This window comes from Aureococcus anophagefferens (genome assembly GCF_000186865.1).
Source record: "Aureococcus anophagefferens unplaced genomic scaffold AURANscaffold_6, whole genome shotgun sequence".
Classification (NCBI taxonomy): domain Eukaryota; class Pelagophyceae; order Pelagomonadales; family Pelagomonadaceae; genus Aureococcus; species Aureococcus anophagefferens.
Genome location: NW_008705566.1, coordinates 194,952 through 215,703, shown reverse-complemented (window position 1 = coordinate 215,703; position 20,752 = coordinate 194,952). Strand labels below are relative to the sequence as shown.

Here is a 20,752-nt window from a genome sequence, read left to right as displayed (position 1 = left end):
ATCGACCGAATGTACTCCGCCAAAAGGATGGGGCAGCGCCGGCGCAACTCACTGGCGTGCTCCAGTGCACTTCCTTGGCCCGGGATGGGCCCCGATAGCGGTTCTGGCGGCGTCGGGGCAGCCCAGACGTCGCATGCGCACTCCTGCGGACAAACGGGTTGGGGCATCCTGTCGTCAAGCGGCAAACATATCTGTAATTTATATAGGGGGGATAATAAAAAAAATGGACCTCCAAAAGACCTGGGTTTCATACTCAAAAAGACCTGGAAAAGCATCAAACCTGGGAATCAGACCAAAAGACCTGGGTTTAAAACCTGAGCATCGGACTTCACTATTCCTCCGTCGTGCCGCAGGCCTTGAAGCTCCGATTCGGGTCGCTGCAGTGCGCGTTCCAGCGCTCGACGTGCTCGTAGCCGAAGGGCGACACGCAGGGCGCGACGCAGATGTTGAACGAGTCCCGGTACTCGGCGAGCTTCGTGTGTAGAAAGAGAATCGCCCCCTGGACGCCGGACGTCTCGTAGCCACGCCGCCGGTGACCAATACGCATGGCTTGTTTCCGTCCCAGTCTGCGGTGGTGACGGCCTTCAGCGGGTAGCGCTCGGGCGCCGTCGAAAGCGATCCATAATCATGCACGACCAAGCCCTCACCCAAAGCATCGAGCTTGCTGAGCACCTCGTCATGGTAGGAGCGTTTTCTCCGCGTTTGATTCAACCACATGCTGCGCTCGGCGGCGCCCCACGCCTGACCCTTCGTGCCGATGCGGTAATACGCACCGTCGTCGCATTTCGGGCAGCCCTGTCCAGGCATTCCGCTGTGACGATCCCGACGCGCGCGTCGTCGTTGCGGCGCCAACATTGTGTTCAAGGACAACAACAACGTCGATCTCAAGAGTTGGCTGCTTGGCGATGCGAGGAGCGTGACCTTGCAAGCGTCGCCCCGCAGCGCAAGCAAGCAGTCGACGCGTCGTCGCAGTGCACGCAACAGCCTTCGCCCAGCGCAAGCAAGCAGTCGACGCGTCGTCGCAGTGCGCGCAACAGCCTTCGCCCAGATGGAGCTCGTCACGGGCGACGAGACGGGCCTGCTGAAGGCGCTGCGCGTCGACGGCGGCAGCCAGCAGCAGCAGCGCATCGGCGACGAGCTCCAGTCGCGGAGCCGCGGCGTCTGCCGCCTGGCGCTCGACGGCGCCGGCGACGGCCCCGAGCGGTTCCACGCGGCGCTGGCCAGCGGCTGCGTCGAGACCTACGAGCGGCACGCGGGCGACGACGGCTGGCGTTTGGCGTCCGTCGCGCGGGGCCTCGCGCCGGAGACCGTGGGCCTCTTCGCGGCGGGCGGCCGCGTCGTGAGCTGCGGCCGCGCGGGCGACGTGCAGGTGTCGTCGCTGGCCGAGGACTGCGGCGACGTCGCCAACGTCGACGCGTCCGAGGGCAAGGACGGCTTCGACGTGAGCGCGGCCGCGTACGACGCGGCTTCTAACCGCGTGCTCCTGGGGGGCAAGGAGACGGAGCTCGCGTGCGTGGACCTCGCGTCGGGCGCGCGGGTCTGGCGCGCGAAGAACGTGCCCCACGACAAGCTCGACATGCGCCGGCCCGTCTTCGTCGGCGCGGCGGCGTTTTTAGGCGAGCACGAGTTCGTGGTCGGCACGGCCTACGCGGAGCTCCGCTTCTACGACGCGCGCGCGAGCCGGCGGCCGGTCCACGAGGTCGCGGGCGCCGTCGACCGGGGCGCCAGGGCGCTGGCGACGCTGCGCGACGGCACGGTCCTCGTCGGCGACATGACGGGCGACGTCCGGGCCTACGACGCGCGGACGCGCGCGATGACGCGGCGCTTCGCGGGGCCCTCGGGCAGCGTCCGCGAGCTCGCGGCGCACCCGGACCGCGCCGGCCTCTTCGCGGCCTGCTCGCTGGACCGCCACGTCTACGTCTGGGACGCCGCGGGCAAAACGCAGGCGCCCGTCGCGACGGTCTACTGCAAGCAGCGGCTCCGGTCCTTCCTCTGGCTCCCGGACGACGAGGACGACGTCGTCGCCGACCTCGAGGACTCCGACGAGGACTAGGCGCGTCGGCGTTAAGAAGCGCGCGCGTTCCAGAATTAGAACAGGTCGCTCTCGGCGACGGCTTGTTGCGCGGCCGGCGGGTCGTGGCGGATGAGCCAGAAGGGCCCCGCGCCGCAGCGGTCGAGGTACTTCTCGAAGGTCGGCGCGACGGAGACGAGCCGCGTCGCGTCGCGGAGCTCCGGCGCGACGTCGTTGTAGTCCATGGCGAGCTCGACCTCGTCGAGGATGACGCGCTCCGTCTCCGGCGGGATGGGCCGGAACGACTTGAGGTGGCAGTAGAAGGGCAGGTCGACGAGCTCGCCCGACGACCGCGCGTGGAAGACCATGCAGCCGCGCCGGAGCACGAGCCAGTCGCGGAGCAGCTCGCCGCGGATGGCCTCGTCGAAGGCGTGGCCCCAGTCGTACCAGCCCGCGGTCATGACCAGCGCGACGGCCCGCGGCTTCAGGACCGCGGCCGCGAGGCCCCGGAGGCACGCGGCGCCGAGCTCCTTCTCGTCGGCGCCGAGCGGCTCGTCGTCCGCGTCGCCGGGGAAGCCCATCCAGAACATGGTCGAGCAGGACACGAGCGCGTCGTAGCGCCCGGCGCCGGCGACGTCGAGCGCGGCCGCGAGCGCCCGCGCGTCCGTGATGTCCGCGTTGACGACGCGCTCGTAGCCGCCGCGCGCGGGCGCCGCGGGCGCGAACCAGGGCAGCCGCGGCGCGCCGCCGTGGGCCCGCGCGAGGCCGAGGTCCGCCTCGAGGATGTCGACGCCCGAGACGCGGAGGCCGTGGGCGCCGTCGCGCGCGCCGAGCGCCCGGAGGAAGCGGCCGTTGCCGCAGCCGACCTCTAGAATCCGCGCGCGCGCGGGGATGTGGCCCTTCTTCAGCGCGTCGAGGACGACCTCCGCCGCGCGGTCGCTCACGCGGTCGATAAACTGCGCGCGAAAGACGGGCGAGTCGCAGATATCACAACGGTTCGGGAGAGACGGTTCCGATCGAAGGAGGATCTCCCGCCTCTCGTAACACGCTCGTCGGACGCCGGGTTGACGCACGTCCGGGAAGTAGGGGTGCGCGAGGGGCCGCGTCCGCGTCTCCGGCGGCCGCGGCGTCGGCGCGAAGCCCGGCGGCAGGCCGCGGAACGCGACGTCGGAGATGCGCGCGAAGAGGTCCCGCGACATGGGCAGGCGCTGGTAGAGCCTACGGCGCGCGCGTCGTCTTCCCCCCTCGAAACTCGCGGCGGGACGCCGGCGCGCGCATGTCGACGGGATCCATGTCGAAGACGCCGGCCCAGAAGGCGGCGTCGGGCCAGCGGTGGAGCTCGCGCTTGATTGCGGCGCGCTCGTCCGCGGGGCACGGGCCCCGCGCGAGCTCGAGCAGGTCCGCGGGCGAGAAGCCGCGGACCATGGGGTCGTCGCGCGGCAGGCGGAACGGCGTCCGCTTGCTCGCGGCGCACCGCTCCCGGTGCGCGGGCCACGCGCGCCGGAAGCACGCCCGGCCGCAGAACGTGCCCGCGTTGCACGCGGAGCACCGCAGCGGCTTCGCCGGCGCCGCGCCGCACGCCTCGCAGCGCCTCGCGTCGTCGTCGAGCGGCGCGGCCGGCGCCGGCGGGGCCGCTTTCCTCGCCGGCGGCGCCCAGTTCGCGGCCGCGCTCTTCGCCCAGGTCTCGGACGCGCTCGCGGCCGGCGCGGCCGCCTCTTTCGCCGGCGCGGCCGCCGGTTTCTGCGCCGGCGCGGCGGCCGATTTCTTCGCCGGCGCGGCCGCGCTCGGGGCCGCGGCCGCCGTCGTGCTGTTGGCCGGCGCGGCCGCGCGCGCCGCCGGCGCCTTGCGCTCGCGCACGCAGATCATGATGCGCCGCGAGTCGAGGAGCTCGCCGCAGGTCGCATCGCTGGGGAGTTTGGTCCCGTTGCACTCGAGGCTCAGATTCGCGGGATCGACCTCGCGTCCGACTTTCTCTCCGTAGCTCTTGGCGAAAGCCTTCGCGAGGGTCTTCGCGGCATTCTTATGGCGCCGCTTGTCGGGCACGTCCACCTTTACGGAGAAGCTGCGGATGCTCGGCCGGAGCGAGAGGGAGCTCTGGAGCGCGCCGCCGGCGAGCTGAAGGATGAAGCTCATGATAACGACACGGCTCTGGTTGGTACACGAGGCTAATTCCACATCTGCGTTTTTGCTTCCGGTGGCCGCACGCGTCGTAGTATCCGCACAGAGGAGGACGGTTAACACGGTTTGGGCAGCGGCGCGACTTCGCTGGCAGTGCCAATCACCTCGGCCATTAGAGGCCAGGGCTGCTTCACTCACGGCATCTCAGATAACTTGAACATTTTAACTGAACATTTGGAGTTTCTTTTCGCGCATGGACTACCTTTTTGGAAGGAGTGATGGGGCGTCGAACAGGAGTGATGGGGCGTCGACTCCGTCTAACAAGGAGGGGGAGTCCTACGGCTGGACGAGCTTGTTCCTCGTCGGCTGCGGCGGCGGATCTGGGATCCACGAGGACGAGCCGCGCGACGGCGACGAGGAGCTCGACCTCGCGAGCCACTTCGGTCTCTGCGGGAGCGGCCTGGGCAGCAGCGAGTCCGGCCGGGAAAAGGCCGGGGACGGGTCGCGGAGCGGCGAGGTGCGGTCCAAACGCACGCAATCATACGACGGCGCGCCGCGCATCGTGATACTCGGCGGCTGCGACAAGGACCAGGTCGGCCCCGTCGGCCGCGAACTCCTCATCCCGCGCGGCGCGCTCGGGTCCGTCATCCTCAACAACGTGCGGCCCACGGTCCTCGACAACGCGCAGGAGCTCGCGAGCCTCTACTCGATCCTGAACCAGACCGCCGCGGCCATCATCTCGGTGGACGTCACGGAGCTCTACTGGACGGTCATCGTGCGCCGCTGGGCGGACCGCCTGCGCACGACGCCGGACATCCCCGTCGCGCTGCTGGTCGAAAACGCCGACGTGCACGAGGCCGCCATCTCGCACCACGTGAGCGGCCTGCGCGAGGCCTTCCAGAACCCGCTCGTCGGCGTCTTCTTCAAGTCGCCGCGCGACGAGACGAGCGCCTGCGTCGACACGCTCCTCACGCTCAACAGACGGGCCGAGCGAACGAACTTTCTGTAGTGCGAACTTTCCGTGCCCGGGTAACCTCTCCTCATTAGCTGACATTGACGTCTCGTTGAGTCAACGACTCATTGAGCAAATCGCAGTGGCGGCGGCCTGCGTATGGATGCTCGAGCGACGCTTCGTCGCCCGTGGCTGGTTCGGGCGACGCTTCGCCGTGGCTGGCGCAGCGCATTCGTCGCATGCATGGCCTTCGCCGCGGTCGCGACGAGCGCCCGCGACCCTGAAGACCCGCGCGACGCGGCCGCGCCCGGTCGGCGCCTGCTCGTGATCAACGCCCTCGAGGACGGCGCCAGCGTCGACATCTTCTACGCCGGCGCGCGCGGGCGCGGCGTCTGGACCGCGGACGGCGACGCGCCGGCGCTGCGGGCGGGCGCCATGGTCTGCGTCGCCGCCGACGTGCTGAGCGGCTTCGAGTTCGACGTCGACGTCGGCGCGGTCGGCGACGAGTTCGTCTTCGTGCGGCGCGGCGGCGGCTCCGGCGCGGAGCGCGGCGCCGTCGCGGCCGCGCCGGCGCGCGCGGCGCGCTGGGCCCACGCGCGCGACGACGCGGCGACGGTGTTCCTGCTGCCGGAGCGGCCCGAGGGCGCCGCGGCGGACGCGGAGCTCACGGTCGCCGTCGGCTCGTGGGACGCGGACGCGGACGACTTCGCCGCGCACGCGTGGCGCGACGGCGTCGGGTCCCTCTTCGAGGACGCCGACGCGGCGCTGGCCGACGGCGACGAGGCCGCGGCGGCGGCGAGCTTTTCGCGCGCGCGTATAGCGCTGTCGTGCGCGGCGCTGTTGGGCGACACGGCGGCCGGCACGCTCCTGAGCCTCGGCACGCTCGCGGGCGTCGTGCCGGCGTCGCCGGCCTACGGGCGCTGCGCCAACGCGTCCCTGGAGCGCGCCGCGCCCCTCGACGCGGCCGACCCCGTCTTTTTGGCGCACGCGGCCGCCGTGCGGCGCCACGCGCTCCGGGGCTGCTGGCTCGGGCGCCTCGCGCTCGGCGCCTGGCGCAGCGAGGGCAGCCACGGCTTCGACCAGTCCTGCGACGTCGCCGTGCGCACCTGGATGCGGCTCCTCGAGGGCGTCGCGGCGCCGGGCGCGGGCTCGCCGCGCGCGGCCCGCGTCAAGGTCCGCCACGCGGCGTCGACGCCGAACGAGCTCCTCGTGGACCACTGGCTCAAGGCCGACGGCTTCTGGACCCTGCGCGAGGACGCGCGCGCGGGGCTCGCCGACGACGACGCCGACGCCTTCGACGACGACGGCGCGGCGGGCGGCGCGGCGGCGGCGGGCGCGGCGGCGGGCGGCGCGGCGGCCGGCGGCGCGGCGGCCGGCGCGGCCGCCGGCGCGGCCGACGCCGGCGCCGCCGGCGGCGCCGCCGCGGCCGGCGCGGCCGCCGGCGCCGGCGCCGGGCCGGGCTGGGACCCCGTCGCGTGGCTCCGGCGGCTCGCGCTCGGCCCGCCGGACGACTTCGCTCCCGAGGTCGTCTTCGACGGCGCGCCCGCCGAGGACGCGCCGGCGGTGCTGGACCTCGCCGCGGCGACGTACCTGCGGCGGCGCGCCCTCGGCGGCGACGGCCACAGCGCGCTGACGTTGGGCGACGCGCTCCTCGACGGCCGCGTCGACGACGACGCGCTCCGCGAGCTCCGGCGCGGCGGCGCGTCGCCGCAGCGCGCGGCGGCCGAGTACTACGCGCTCGCCGCGGACGACCGAAACGACGAGGAGAGCGCGGCGCACGCCGCGGCGGCCCTCGCGGAGCTGAAGCTGGGCGGCTTCGACGGCGTCGCCGCGGACGCGCGCGGCGCGCTGGACCTGCTGGAGCGGCGGGCCGCGCTCACGCCCTTCGGCGCGCACGTGCTGGGCCACCTCTACGCGGCCCTGGACGACGAGGCGCGGCACCTCCCCGACGCGAAGCGCGCGCGCGACGCCTTCGAGCGCGCCGTCGACGCGGGCCACCCGGACGCGTTCGTGTCGCTCGCGATGGAGACGCGCGACGCGCGCCGCGCGGAGCGGCTCCTGACGGCGGCGACGCGCGACCACAACTCGCTGACGGCGCCCTTCGTCCTCGCGCGCCTGCACTACGACGGCGCCCTCGACGACCCGGGCCTCGAGCCGGACGCCGACGGCCGCTACCCGTACCCGTCGCGCAACCGGCGCAACCGGTGCCCGCGCGCGCTCGGCGCGCTCGAGGCCGCCGTGCAGCAGTCCTGGGACGCGTCGACCGTGGGCTTCGGCGTCGGCGACGCCGTCGCGGCGGCGCGCGCGGCCTGGGAGACGCCGCGGCCCCACGCGCCGCTCGCCGCGGCCTGGGACGTGGGCGGCGCCGCGGCGCCGCCCGCGGACCGCGGCGACGCCGCGGCGGCCTTCCTCGACGCCCTGAAGCGCCGCTGCGCCGCGCGCCTGAAACGGCGGCGGCGCGACCACGCCCTGGGCCTCGGCGCGCGCGCGCGCGCGGCGGGCGCGTACCGCATGCTCGCGACGCTCGCCGAGGCCGGCGTCCGCGCGGCCGACGTCAACGCGGGCTTCGTGCTCGAGCGCCTCGCGCGGCGCTCGCCCGGCGGCGCGTCGGGCCTCCTCGCGGGCGCACGGCGCCACTACGAGCGCGCGCTCCGGCCGACGACGCCCCACTTCGAGCGCGACAAGGGGCTCGAGCGGCCGTCGCGCGCGCTCGAGGACGCGGAGGCGCAGCGCGCGCTCGGCGCCTGCTGGGCCGACGGCTGGGCCGGCGCCTGCGGCGGCGGCGGCGCGCCCAACGGCACGGCCCTCCTCCGGGCCGCAGCGGCGCGGGGCTCCGAGTGGGCGGCCTTCGACGCGGCGATCGCGACCGCGCGCGCGGGCGACTGGCGCGGGGCGACGAAGATCGCCCGGTCCTGCGCCGGCCGCTTCGACTGGCCCCACGCCGTGCCCTGCGCGGGGCTCAGCGCCCTCCTCGGCGCGCGCGCGGCGCTCTTCGACGCCGCGTGGTGGCGCGCGCTCGACGACGACGACGACGGCGGCGCGGCGGCGGCGGACGACGACGACGACGACGCGGACGACGACGACGACGACGAGGCCGGCGCGGTGGGCTGGGACGACGACGACGACGACGACGGCGCGGACGACGACGACGACGACGACGCCGGGGGCTACGACGACGCGTACGACGAGGCCGCGGAGGAGGAGGACGCGGGGGACTACGACGACGAGGAGCCGTACGACGACGACGAGGAGCCGTACGACGACGAGGACGACGCCGGGGGCGTCCACGAGGACGGCCGCGGCCCCGGCGACGGCGAGCCCCCCGGTAATGGCTAGGACGGTGTCGTGTGGTCCGTTCGATGGCGGATACCGATCTCAAGCAAGTTATTATTGAAGTGAACGGACTGATCTCTCTAACGACGGAGGGAGAGCGCCCGCGTCTGAGAGCTTCGGGCAGCCCCGCCGGCGGCGGCGGCGCGCGCGCGCTCGCGCCATGGGCGTCCTCGCGAAGACCGACTATGGGCGCGAGTACACGGTCAAGGAGAAGAGCGACTTCGCGCAGCTCATCCTCGTCAGCGACCTGGGCACGGTGCAGGTCGGCGAGTTCATGCAGGCGCGGTCCTGGCCCGGCATGCTCGGGTCCACGCTCCTCGAGCTGCAGCGCGCGGTGAAGCGCGAGAACGTCAACGACGACCGCTACCTCAACTCGATCTTCGTGCTCCAGAAGAAGAAGGCGCGGCGCAAGAAGGGCCAGGAGAACGAGCTCCTCGACGACCAGGCCGAGGCGCGCCAGTGCGAGCTCGCCTGGGAGTGGCCCGGGCGCCGCGCGACGTCGACGCTGCGCCTCGAGGCGGCCATGCGCGTGCCGCCGCTCATCGCCAAGGACCTCGTCGACGAGTTCCGCGCGGTGGCCGTCGCGGAGCGCGCGAACCGCATGCGCCAGCTCCGCATGCGCACGGACGACCGCCCGAGGCCCCGGGGCCCCGAGCCGGGCCACATGCTCATCAATTTGGTCGAGGTCGCGCTCACGGAGCACGCGGAGATCGCGAACCCGGAGAAGCCCTTGGTCGAGGCGCTCGTCTGGGGCTCGATCGCGCAGGACCGGAGCTCGCCCGAGGCCCAGGCGGCGGCCATCCACTGCGCCTTCCACACGTCCATGTTCCAGTGGCAGCACCGCAACGCGCTCCGGTCGCCGGGCTACGCGGCCGACGACGTCCGGTCCCTGGGCCGCCACCTCCTCGCGATCCAGCGCGGCGCGTCGCCCAAGCGGTCGCGCGCGCGCGGCGGCGCGAGCGCCCAGGCCTGGAGCCCCGAGGAGGCCGCGGCCGGCGGCGCGCTCGGCGTGCTCCGCGCGCTCATGCGCCACGGCGACGTCGTCGCGCGCATCGGCGCGTGCTGCGCGCTCGCGGACCTGAGCCGCTACCTCACGGGCGCCGTGGACCTGGGCCCGCCCCTCGCGTCCGACGTCGTCCGCCTCATCCACTCGACGGCGCCGAAGCAGCGGCGCGGGGCCGTCGGCGACGTGTCGGGCGAGCTGCTGCCGACGTGCGCGGTCGTCGCGGTCGCGTCGCTCGTCAACATGCAGCCGGACAAGCTCCGCGGGCCGCTCGTCGAGGCGGGCGTGCTCCAGGCGCTGCTGGGCGCGCTCCGCGAGTCCTACCCGGGCGCGCGGACCGTGAACGGCAACGCGACGCCGACGGCGCTGATCCTGCCGCGCCACGCGATGGCGAGCCTCTGCTCGCTGTGCAACGACGTCGCGACGCGGCGCAAGGCGCGGAAGATCGGCTGCCTCGACGCGGCGACGAAGCTCCTCACGAGCGACATCGACCCCCGGAGCGGCACGTGCCGCCTCGCGTACCAGGAGGCGCTGCGGTTCGTGTCGCTCTACATGCTCCTCGACGACGCGTCCGACGCGCTCAACGAGGCCGTCGTGCCCGGCGCGCTGCGGCTCACGCGGGCGCCCGAGGTCGCCGTGCGCAAGGCGGCGCTGAACTCGCTGCTCTACGTCGTCCAGCGCGTCGAGGCGAACCCGACGTTCCTGCTGAAGACGAACTTTTTAGAGGCCATCGAGGACCTGCTGAGCCACTACAAGCTCCGGGGGGAGATCTTGCGGATCTTGCTCGTCCTCGCGAAGAACGAGGTCGGCCAGGAGCTGCTCAAGTTCATGGGCTTCTGCCAGAAGCTCGAGGCCATCGCCGCGGACAAGTCGAACGCGGCGATCAACCGGAGTTTGGCGCTCCGCGTGCTCTTCACCATGGGCGAGTTCGACTTCTTCGACACGGGCGACGCGCTCCGCTGCAGCCACGGCGACCCGGAGATGCGGCGCGACGTCCGGTCCCTCGAGAACCTCATCGAGGAGCGGCTCATGCAGCTCGCGTTCGACAAGCGGCCCGAGATCGAGAAGTCGTTCTCGAAGATCGAGCTCAAGACCTACAAGCGCCTCTTCAACGACTTCTCCGAGGCGGGGCCCCCGCGGGGCGTCGAGGTCAAGCGCGTCCGCGAGCTCCTCAAGAAGTGCTGCACGGTCTTCCGCGACTACAAGACGCGGCGCCACATGACGAAGAAGAACTGCAACCGCGTCGTGTCCATCTACGACACGGACTTCTCGGGCAAGATCGAGTGGGCCGAGTTCCTCGCGATCATGACGGACCTCAAGCAGGGCACGCTCATGGACCGCGTCACGTCCATGTTCTCCTTCATGTAAAGCTGGTGTGTTACGCCGCGTCCGCGGCGGGGAACTCGTCGACGAGGACGCAGCCGCGCTGGACGACGAGGCCGAGGCGCCGCGCGGCGAGGACCACGCGGGCGCCGTCGGCGCCGGGCTGGAGGAAGACGTAGCGCGTGCCGCTCGCCGCGATCGCCTCGAGCTCCCGCTCGCCGATCTTCGGCGACACGACGAGGTTGACCGCGTCGACGGGCCCCGCGACGTCCGCGAACGTCCGCGCGCCGCCGGCGTCGCCGTAGGGCGACACGGGGACGCCGCCGAGCTTCGCGAGGACGCGCGACGCCGCCTTGGCGCCGTTGTGCACGTCGCCGACGACGGCCCAGCGGCCGCGCGCGGCCGCGGGCCGCCCGAGCACGGGGCCGAGCGCCGGCGATGTCAGCGGGTGCGCGCGCTCGTCGGCCGCGCGGTCCGCGGCGACGCGCGCGACGAGCCGCGCGAGGACGGGCGTCGACAGGCCCATGAGGCTGTCGACGCCGCCCTCGACGGCCGCGACGTGCGGCGCGAGCAGCGGGTGCTCGACCATGAGGCCGCCGGCGCACGCCATGACGACGTCCCCGTCCGCCGCTAAGATCTCGTCGACGAGCCCGGGCGGGAAGGCTCCAAAGTCGACGCGCGCGTCGTGGACCTCGACGTGGCGGCGGTTCGTCCGGACGTCGTGGACGACGACGCAGCCCGTCGTGCCGCAGGACGCGCCGCCGTAGGACGCCGCGAAGCGCCGCGCCTCCGCGAGATCCTCCGGCTTCTCGCGGATCGACCCGTCGAAGGTGACGACCTGGTCCCCCGTGACGAGCACGACGTCGTCGTCCGCGTGGTCGGCGAAGTGGCGCGCGAGCAGCGCGTCGCACTTGGCGACCGCGACCGCGGCGACGAGCGACGCGGGGTCGCCGCGCCGGTCGCCGATGGCCTTCTCGTCGATGTCGGGCACGCGCACCTCGAAGTCCGCGCAGCCCATGGCCGCGAGGAGCGCGCGCCGCGACGCCGACTTCGAGCCCATGACGATGCGCGGCGCGTCCTCGGGCATGGCGACGGCGCAGGCGCGCGCCGCGTCGAGCGTGATGGCCGGAGGCGCCGTCAGCGCGCGCGCGCCGGGGAAGGCCGCCATGGCGCCGACGAGGCGCAGGCCGCGCATGTGAAGGCGAGTGTGGAGCTTTGTTGAACTGGTCAACAAAGTCTTCTTGACCCGAAACTCAAAGCGGGTCGACGATGGATGGCAAGACCCTAGAGCGCGCCCCGGCGGCAACCTCAGGCCGCGGTCGCAAGATAGTCGCCAAGGTCCCGTTCACGTACGCGCGCATCGGCGAGACGGGCTCCGGCTACTCGCGGCGGCGTCCGCCGGCGCCGGCGCCGGCGCCGGCGGCAGCGCCGGCGCCGAAGCGGAAGCGGCCCCGCGAGGCGCCGCCCGCAGCCCGCGAGGCGCCGCCGCCGACCGCGGCGGCCCTCTGGCGCCTCGGCGACACGTGCGCCGTGGCGCGCTTCGAGGCGGCGCACGGCGCCGTGGCCCGGGGCGCGTGGCTCGTCGTCAAGACCGTCGCGCTGCCCGAGGCGGCCGCGGCGGCCTTCGCGGACGCCGCGGCCTACGACGCCTGCGGTCGTCTCCTGCCACGCGCGCTTCGCGGCGGCGGCGGCGGCCTGCGCCGCGGCGCGCGACGGCGACGCGCGCTTCGCGCGCGGCGCGGCCGGCCCGCCGTTCGCGGCGCGCGCGGGCCTCGAGCGCGTCGCCCTCGCCGTCGTCGCCGCGGCCGAGCTCCGCGCCTCGCGTTCTTAAAAAAAGGCCTCCCCCTACGCCGGCGGCGCGGGGAGCGTGTCGTCGCCGTCGTCGACGGAGCGCCAGGGCCGCTCCCGCGCCGCGTTCGCGCGGTACCACGCGTCGGGCGCCACGCCGTCGGGGAACGTCGGGTGCGGCGGCTCGACCGCCGGCGGCGCGACGTCGAACTGGAACATGAGCTTGTAGGCCTTCCGGACCCAGGGCGCGGGCGCGGTGATGGCCGGGTCGCGGCGCCGGTCGCGGTACCAGTCGCCCCAGAAGGTCCACTGGCGCGGCGCGAAGCCGTCCTTGGCGCCGTCGAAGAGGACGAGCGCGCCGCTCCCGGCGACGACGCGCGTCTGGTTCGCCATCTCGCGCGCGGAGCCGAGGGGCCAGTTGACGTAGCGGACGCCGTCGAGCTCGAGGTCGTAGCAGAGGTGCGTGTGGCCGAAGACGTGGGCGTCCGGGCCCAACACCCGGAGCTGGGCCTCGATGAGCTCGCTGCCCGACACCTTGGGCAGGTGCGGGTCCACGAGGAACCGCTTCTCCGGCAGCAGCTCGCGCCGCGGCGCGAAGTGGCTCACGGTGACCACGACGGGCCGGCTCCGCGACGTCTGCAGGTCGTCGAGGGCCGCCGCGAGGCGCGGCTCGTTGCGCGCGGCGAAGTGGCGCGCGACGTGGTCGCTCGCGCCGTCGGCCGCGGAGAAGCGGAAGCCCGGCGCGCGCTCGAGGGCCTCGCCCCAGGCGCAGAAGGCGTAGTCGACCCAGCGCGCCCGGTGCTGGGGCGAGTCGAGGCCCGGCGGCGCGTCGCCGGGCCCGGGCTCGCCGTCGCCATCGAAGGCGTCGTCGTACCAGCTCAGCAGCGGCACCGCGAGCACGTCGCTGCCCTTGGCGACGACGAAGCGCGTCGGCCCCGTGCGGATGCCCAGGGACCGGCACAGCCCCAAGAGACGGTCGAGCTTCTCGAGCGAGTCGCGGCAGGCCGCGCCGCCGCGCGCCCAGAGGTCGTGGTTCCCCGGCGTGAAGACGACGGCGTCGTAGCGCGCGGCCAGCAGCTCCAGCGTCGCCCGCACCTTCGCGTCGACGTTGCTCACGTCGCCGGCGCAGAGCAGCACCTCGAAGCAGGACCGCTGGGGCCGCAGGTGGCGCTCGAGCCACGCGACGTTCGCCGGCCGGTCCGTGTGCAGATCGCTGAGCACGTGGACGCGGAGGTCCGCGCCCGCGGGCACGGCGACGCGCGCGACGACGTCGTCGACGGGGTCGTGGCCCCGGAGCATCTTCGCCGAGACCCAGCCGTCGACGCCGCCGCGCGTGACTCTCGTTCGCCGCACGCGCTTCTTCGTCCAGGCCCGGTCGACGCAGCGGACGTCCGCGCCCGCGGGCAGCTCGCCGACCTCGGCGCTGTCGAGCTCGACGCCGGACCGCACGAGCGCCGCCCGGGCGAGCACGGCGGCGTAGGCGTAGGGCTCCCCGTCCCGCGAGCAGCTCGACGACGCCCCGGAGCTGCGCCGCCGCACGGCCTTGGACCGCTCCGACGCGGTGCTCGACACCGACGACGCCCCGGAGCTCCGCCGCCGCGCCGCCGGCGGCGGCGGCCGGTCGCCGAGGGCCGCCTCCGTGAGATCGACCATCGTTGGGGGGCTGCGGTCCACCATCTTCCCGAAGTTTGTCAGTCTCGCACGGCACCGTCAAGTGCACCGTTGAAGAAACCGTCCGTTCCTGCCCATGTTTGCCCTCTTAGTACCGCGGCGTCGCCCACTGGCGCTTGAGGAAGTGGGCGGCCATCTTGGGCTGGCGGTCGCGCGTGAAGACGCCCTTCTTGTTGCCGCCGACGCGGGGGAAGTTCTGGGCCGTGCGGAAGTCCGCGAAGTTCCAGACGTGCTCGCCGACGACGAAGTCGAGCTCGCGGAAGACGGAGATGAGCTCCATGATGAGGTCCGCCTGGTACTCCTCGGACCACTGCTCCGCGGGGAGCGCGTGCATGCCCGCGAGCGCGTCGGCGCCGAACTCGGAGACGAAGATGGGCTTCCCGCACTTCGCGTGCAGCGCGGAGAGCGCGTCGCGCATGTTGTCGCGCTGCGCGGCCCAGGGCGCGCGCGCGCCGACGCCCGGCAGGTGGTACCAGCCCGGGTAGAAGTTGACGCCGACGACGTCGAAGAGGTCGACGACGGCGTCGTCCTCGACCTTGCACGTCACCATGGTCACGGGCCGCGTGCCGTCGAGCGACCGCGCGTCCGCCGCGAGCTCCGAAAAGTAGGGCCGGGCCTCGGGCCGGTTCGTCGTCGCCTCGTTGGCCACGGACCACATGATGACGCTCGGCGCGTTGCGGTCGCGCTCGATGAGCTCCCGGAGCGCCGCGCGGTGGTTCTCGAGCGTCCTCGGCGTCACGAAGTCGAAGTTGATGGACACGGCCGGCGCCTCGGCGATGAGCAGGATCCCCTGCTCGTCGGCGAGGGCGACGAGCTCCTCGCTGTAGGGGTAGTGCGTCGTGCGGTACGAGTTCGCGTTGATCCACTTCAGGAGCTCGTGGTCCCGCACGTTGACGCCGTGGCAGAGGCCCTTGCCCACGATCGGGAAGTCCTCGTGGCGCCCGAAGCCCTGGAGATAGACCGGCGCGCCGTTGAGCAGCAGCCGGTCGCCGGCGACCGCGATCGTCCGCACGCCGAAGCGCTGCGCGTACTCGTCGACGACTGCTCCGGCGCCGTCGACGAGCGCAATCGTCGCGACGTAGAGGTTCGGCGCGCCGACGCCCCAGAACTTGCAATCCTCGATGACGAGATCGACGTTGAACCGTCGCGAATTTCCGGCATCGGCGGGGTCCAGGATGGCGGCGGTCGTCGCGCCGTCGACTGTGATGTGGATGGTGTCGCCGATGCCGCCGGCGCCGTCGACGGCGCCCTCGATCGAGACGCGCCCCGTCGCGCCGTCGATCGTCGTGACGACCCGAATGTCGCTGATCCAGCCGTCCGGCGACGTCGTGTAGAGGCAGACGTTGCGCTGGATGCCCCCGTAGGGGAAGAAGTCGAAGGGCACGTCCGGGTACTGCCCCGCGAATTGGCCGTTCTCCGGCGCGTTGTTGAGGCCGCCCATGGGCACGGTCTCCGCGGAGAGCGCGTTCTCGCCCCGCACGCAGAGCAGGTTGTCGCCGCCGCCGACGAGGTGCGTCACGTCGAACTCGAACGGCGTGTGGCCGCCGGCGTGCGCGCCCGCGCGCAGCCCGTTGACGTAGACCTCCGCGGAGTAGGCGACGCTCCCGAAGCGCAGCACGAGGCGCTCGCCGCGCAGCGCGCGCGGCACGACGAAGGTCCGCGAATACCAGACGCCGCCGGACCACATGCGGAAGCCCTCCTCGGCGTAGAGGTCGTTGTAGGAGCACGGCACGGCGACCTTCTTCTCCGCCTCGAAGCCGTCCTCCTGGCCGCATTTCTCGTGCTCCCGCGCGAGGTCCCAGATGCCGTTGAGGTCCAGCACGCAGCGCGTCTGCGACTGCTTCGGGTAGAGCATGATCGCGCGCAAGGCTGCCCTGGAGTTCAAACGAACCGTTGTTGCATTTTTATAATTCCGGCGGACGTTATCGAAACCGGGCCTTGGACCACTCGTATGTCCCGAACTGCAAAGCGCCGGACACGACGGCGCGGGCGACGCGGGGGGCGATGCCCGCGTACAGCTCCATCACGCCCTCGTCGCGCGCGATCGCGGCCGCGCGCGCCGGGAGCGAGACGCCGCTCTCGTCGCCGGCCTCGAGCGCGCGCGTCTTGCAGACGTCGAGGGGCGTCGTGAAAACATTGGCGGCGGCGGACGCCGCGGACCCGAGGAGCGCCTTGCGGAGCACCGCGTCCCCGCCGCCCACGGCGTAGCGTCGTTTGAGGAAGCGGTACGCGGAGAACTTCACGACGTCGGCGGGCACGGCGTAGCTGTAGGACTCCACAGCGCCCGCGTAGAAGCCCGCGAGGCCCGCCTCGTCGTAGATGCGCCGCGCCAGGGACGCGAGGCCCTCGGGGTCCGCCGCGAGCTGCTGCCGCGTCTTCAGCAGCTCCGACGGCGCGCGCGCGGCCCAGTAGGGGCCGTTCGCCAGCGCGACCGTGAGCGCCTCGAGGGCGAACTCGTCCGCGACGCCCGCGTTCCGCGCGTAGGCCGCGAGACCGTCCTTGACGCCGAAGAAGAGCGACGCCGCGGGCACGCCGACGACGAGCGGCGCGAGGACGCCGCTGTAGGGCCGCGCGAAGGCGCGCCGCGTCAGCGCGCGGTTGCCCGCGGTCTGCAGGCGCACCTTGACCGTGTCGATGGGGAAGAGCACGACGTCCTTGGCGATGCGCTGCGCCGCGCCGCCGGCGAGGCCCGAGAGCACCTCCTTGGAGACGCTCGACGGCGGCGGCGCCGCGGCGCGCGCCGGCGGCGCGAGCTGCGTCGCCAGCGGCGCGGCGACGAGGGATCGCAAGGCGACGCGCCGCGAGGTCGCCGGCGCGGACGCGGCCGCGGCTGCCGCGAGGACGACGAGCTTGGCCATTTGCCTCATTTTGCCACGGCCGTGGATGCCGTCGAGTTGACGAGATGTTGACGCAATCGCCGAACGACTCATACGGCTTGCCTAAATTAATTTGTGAGTTTGGATAAGATGTCGGATCGAATGGCGAGATACGCTTTCGAGAAAATCGATGGTAAAGAGGGCTCCGCCAGTGGTGATGGGCACCTTTGGCAAGCTCTATCTCGGCGCCATGACCACCGATTTGCAAAATTCTTGTTGCATCTGAAAGCCGGCACCGTCGTCTTGCGCGCAGAGCCAATAACTCAAAAACTTCAACAGCATCAGGAGGCGCCCCAAAAAAAAGTACCAGACAACATGACGGATTTTTGGTGCCGGCCCCCGGCGCCCACCCACCCACCTCCCGGCCAATCAACGAGCTCCTTCGTCGTCGGTTGCCTTCAAGTTGCCGCGCCGCGCGCCGCTGGGCGATCGCTGAATTGCCACACCGCGCGCGCGGCGCCGCGGTCGACCGGGAGTCGCCGGTGCCGCGGCAGGAGCCGCCACCGTGCGGCCGCGGGCCACCCGACGCACGCCGGGCGCGGCCCGACTCGACGAGGACACCGCCGTGCTCCATGGCACCTCTTCCCGACTCCCGGTGCGGCGCGGGACGCGAGACGCGCGCGGCCTCCGCGCGCGCGCGCGCGCGTTACAAGTACCCTTTAAGTACACTTTGGGTTTTTGAAACCCGACCTCCGGACCCACCCACCCACCCCGTCATGTTGTCGGATCTTTTGTCCGTGGTCGCCTCCTGACAGCATCATAAACTCGACTTTTTTTCCAACCCAGCCACATTTTCAATCGGGTACGACGCCCTCTGGGGCGCACGTCTTGCACGATTCGGTCCCGCAGGCCTATGCAACAGGAGACCAGCGAGAAGAACCGTGAACCACTCCTCGAGGAAGGCGCCATGGGTCCGCCGAAGGAGGTGCCCAAGCCTGAGCCCAGCGGCGCCTACGTGCTGCTGCTGGTCTGCATGCGCGGCGCCGGCGCCCCCGCGTAGGCGCGCGCCGTCCCCCGCACGCCCGCGCGCCGCAGGTACGCGACGTGCAGCAGCACGCTGAGCGTCGTGAACAAGTGGGCGCTGCTCGCGCTGCCGTTCCCGGGCGTCGTCACGGCGTGCCAGTTCCTGACGACGGCGGTCGTCGTCTACTTCCTGGGCAAGTTCCGCGTCGTCGACGTCGACGCCTTCCGCTGGGAGAAGCTCAAGGCCATGGCGCCCATCAACGTCGTCTTCTACCTCGCCATCTTCACGAACGGGCAGGTGCTCACGTACAGTACCGTCGAGACGTTCATCGCGTTCCGGTCGCTGACGCCGCTCCTCGTGAGCGGCGTGGACACGCTCGTGCGCGGCGAGGCGCCGCCGAGCCGGCGCACGGCGGCCTGCCTCCTGCTCATCGCCCTGGGCGCCGTGTCCTACGCGCGCGACGACGCGAACTTTTCGGTTCGAGGCTACGCGTGGGCGTGCGTCTACCTCGTCGTCATCGTCACGGAGATGGTCTACGCGAAGCACGTCACGGCGACGATCAACCTGTCGACCTGGGGCCTCGTGCTCTACCAGAACGCCATCGCCGTCGCGCTCTGGCCGCTCGCGTCGTTCCTCTCGGGCGAGTTCCGCGCGCTGTCGCTGCTGCTCAACGCGAAGCCCGGCGAGCCCCTCGACTCGCCCTTCGCGCGCGACGTGCCGCCCCTGGGGTTGTCCACGCTGGTGCCCCTGGCGACGTCCTGCGTGCTCGCCATCGGCATCTCGTTCTCCGCGTGGGGCACGCGGTCCGTCATCTCCGCGACGCAGTTCACGGTGCTCGGCGTCGCCTGCAAGCTCGCCACGGTCGCCATCAACGTCCTCGCCTGGAGCCACCACGCGAGCCTCGGCGCCCAGGCGTCCATCGTCCTCTGCATCGTCGCGAGCGTCCTCTACCAGCAGTCCGCGAAGCGCGACCGCGCGGCCGCGAAGACGCTCCCCGGCGCGCACTAGGCGCGCGCGCGCGCGCCCCGCTCGACAGCGTCCGCTCGTCTACGAACGGAGGGGGGGAGGAGGGGGGGGAGAAGGGGCGCGCGGCGCCCCTAGGCGCCGAGGGCCGGGTTCCGGAGCGCGCGCGACCCCGCGGGCGTCGTCGCGGCCTTGGCGAGGCCGACCCAGCCGAAGACGGCGGTGAAGAGCTGCTTGACGCGCATGCGGAGGAGGCGCGCGAGCTGGGGGCTCACGAGCTTGGAGAGGAGGTCGCCCGTCGCGCGCGCGCGCTTGGCGGCCGCGTGGCGGCGGATCGCGGCCGTGTAGTGGACGTTGCGGAGGTGCTTCGTCGACGCCTTCCAGGACCAGTTCTCCGTGTCGCGGCGGCCGCGGCTCGTCAGCCGGTCCCGGAGGTCGGCGTCGTCGAGGATCGCGCCGACCTTCTGGGCGAAGGTCGCCGTGTCGCCCGCGGTCACGAGGACGCCGTTGCGGTCGTTCGTCACGATCGAGGGGATGCCGCCCGCGTTCGCCGCGACGATGGGCAGGCCCGACGCCATGGCCTCGAGGACGACGAAGCCCAGCGTCTCCGAGTCCGACGGCATCGTGAAGAGGTCCGCGGACGCGTAGGCCCTGGAGAGGTCGTCGCCGCGGAGCACCCCGACGAAGTGGACGCGGTCGCCGAACTCCGCGAAGAAGTCGCGGAGCGCGGCCTCGTGGGGCCCGCCGCCGACGACGGCGAAGACCGTGTCCGGCCGCGCGCGCAGCGTCGCCGCGACGTCCTCGAGGCGCTTCTCGACGGAGATGCGGCCCACGTAGAGCAGGATCTTCTCGTCCGCGTGGTTCGGCGCGAGCACCCGCCGCGTCGCCTCGTCGCGGAAGTCGGGGTTGAAGGTGTCCGCGTCGATGCCCTTGCGCCAGACGCCGACGCGCTTGATGTTCTGCTCCTTGAACTCGGCCATGATCTGCGGCGACGTGACGAGCGTCAGGTCTGCGAACGAGTGCGCCATCTTGATCGCGGCCCACGCGCTGAAGCGGCTGAAGGGGAGCCAGCCCGCGTACTTCTCCGCGTAGACCGGGAGGTGCGTGTGGTACGAGAGCACGAGGGGCACGTCGAGCGCCTTGGCGTAGGACACGGCCGCGAGCGCGAAGAAGCCGGGGCTCGACGCGTGGATGACGTCGGGCTTGAAGCGCTCGACCATGCGCTTCGCCTGGCCCCGGATGTCGCCCGTGAGGCAGAGGTGCGCGTAGAGCGGGAAGCGGAAGCCGTCGACGGTCGTGATGGGGAAGCCGTCGTACGAGTCGGGCGCCTCGGGCTTGTCGTCGGGCACGGCGATCGCGACGTCGTCGCCGAACTCCTTGAGGTACTTGAGCTGCTCCTTGAACCGGTTCGCGTAGCCGCTCACGTGCGTGAAGGGCGTCGGCTCCACGAGGAGCGCGACCCGGCGCGGGCCGGGCGTCCGCGCCTTGTTGAGCCGCGCGGGCACCGACTTGACGCCCTTGGCCGCGCCCCGCGCGGCGTCGACGACGCGCTGGCCCCGGCGCAGGCCCTCGCCCTCGCCGTCGGCCGCGGCCTCCAGGGCGCTCGACCGCAGGGCCGTCCGGGCGCGGCGCGGGGCCGCGGGGAGCCGCAGGCCGTGGGCGGCGAGCGCGAGGAGGGCCACCTTCCACATGGTGAAAAGAATTCGGCGGGGGCGGTTGAGCGGGTTTGTGAGGGTTTCGACGCACAGCG

The 20,752-nt window shown here is 72.5% G+C and overlaps 9 protein-coding genes across 9 annotated transcripts in view; 3 read left to right on the top strand and 6 right to left on the bottom strand.

The window, feature by feature from the left end:
- The window catches only part of AURANDRAFT_58878 (hypothetical protein), a gene marked incomplete at both ends in the record, with an annotated part of 1,571 nt that extends 764 nt beyond the window's left edge, over positions 1 to 807 (bottom strand). The window contains 2 exons of the mRNA XM_009037190.1: positions 404 to 514; positions 538 to 807. Of these exons, the coding sequence (XP_009035438.1) occupies positions 404 to 514; positions 538 to 807 (381 nt within the window). The remainder of the gene's footprint in view (positions 1 to 403; positions 515 to 537) is intronic.
- A 676-nt stretch (positions 808 to 1,483) lies between these two features.
- AURANDRAFT_14446 (hypothetical protein) lies at positions 1,484 to 1,996 on the top strand (the record flags this gene model as incomplete). The annotated part of the gene is made up of 1 exon (XM_009037700.1): positions 1,484 to 1,996. A coding segment is annotated over one exon (513 nt), but the record flags the coding sequence as incomplete, so codon positions are not given.
- A 92-nt stretch (positions 1,997 to 2,088) lies between these two features.
- On the bottom strand, positions 2,089 to 4,144 carry AURANDRAFT_62924 (hypothetical protein; the record flags this gene model as incomplete). Its single annotated transcript, XM_009037189.1, has 3 exons — positions 2,089 to 2,967; positions 3,085 to 3,229; positions 3,276 to 4,144. 3 exons carry the CDS (start codon positions 4,142 to 4,144, stop codon positions 2,089 to 2,091), a joined length of 1,893 nt encoding a protein of 630 aa, XP_009035437.1.
- A 238-nt stretch (positions 4,145 to 4,382) lies between these two features.
- AURANDRAFT_62923 (hypothetical protein) lies at positions 4,383 to 8,417 on the top strand (the record flags this gene model as incomplete). Its single annotated transcript, XM_009037701.1, has 2 exons — positions 4,383 to 5,137; positions 5,309 to 8,417. The coding sequence occupies 2 exons, from the start codon at positions 4,383 to 4,385 to the stop codon at positions 8,415 to 8,417; spliced, it is 3,864 nt and encodes a 1,287-aa protein (XP_009035949.1).
- Positions 8,418 to 11,230: 2,813 nt separating this feature from the next.
- Positions 11,231 to 11,809, bottom strand: AURANDRAFT_6675 (hypothetical protein; the record flags this gene model as incomplete). Its single annotated transcript, XM_009037136.1, has 1 exon — positions 11,231 to 11,809. A coding segment is annotated over one exon (579 nt), but the record flags the coding sequence as incomplete, so codon positions are not given.
- Positions 11,810 to 12,585: 776 nt separating this feature from the next.
- Positions 12,586 to 14,303, bottom strand: AURANDRAFT_53066 (hypothetical protein; the record flags this gene model as incomplete). The annotated part of the gene is made up of 1 exon (XM_009037188.1): positions 12,586 to 14,303. One exon carries the CDS (start codon positions 14,203 to 14,205, stop codon positions 12,586 to 12,588), a length of 1,620 nt encoding a protein of 539 aa, XP_009035436.1.
- GUS1 (hypothetical protein) lies at positions 14,288 to 16,054 on the bottom strand (the record flags this gene model as incomplete). The annotated part of the gene is made up of 2 exons (XM_009037187.1): positions 14,288 to 15,316; positions 15,401 to 16,054. 2 exons carry the CDS (start codon positions 16,052 to 16,054, stop codon positions 14,288 to 14,290), a joined length of 1,683 nt encoding a protein of 560 aa, XP_009035435.1.
- A 1,844-nt stretch (positions 16,055 to 17,898) lies between these two features.
- On the top strand, positions 17,899 to 19,087 carry STP4 (hypothetical protein; the record flags this gene model as incomplete). Its single annotated transcript, XM_009037702.1, has 2 exons — positions 17,899 to 18,050; positions 18,111 to 19,087. 2 exons carry the CDS (start codon positions 17,929 to 17,931, stop codon positions 19,045 to 19,047), a joined length of 1,059 nt encoding a protein of 352 aa, XP_009035950.1.
- Positions 19,088 to 19,334: 247 nt separating this feature from the next.
- AURANDRAFT_2613 (hypothetical protein) lies at positions 19,335 to 20,471 on the bottom strand (the record flags this gene model as incomplete). Its single annotated transcript, XM_009037115.1, has 1 exon — positions 19,335 to 20,471. A coding segment is annotated over one exon (1,137 nt), but the record flags the coding sequence as incomplete, so codon positions are not given.
- Between the last annotated feature and the right edge of the window lie 281 nt (positions 20,472 to 20,752).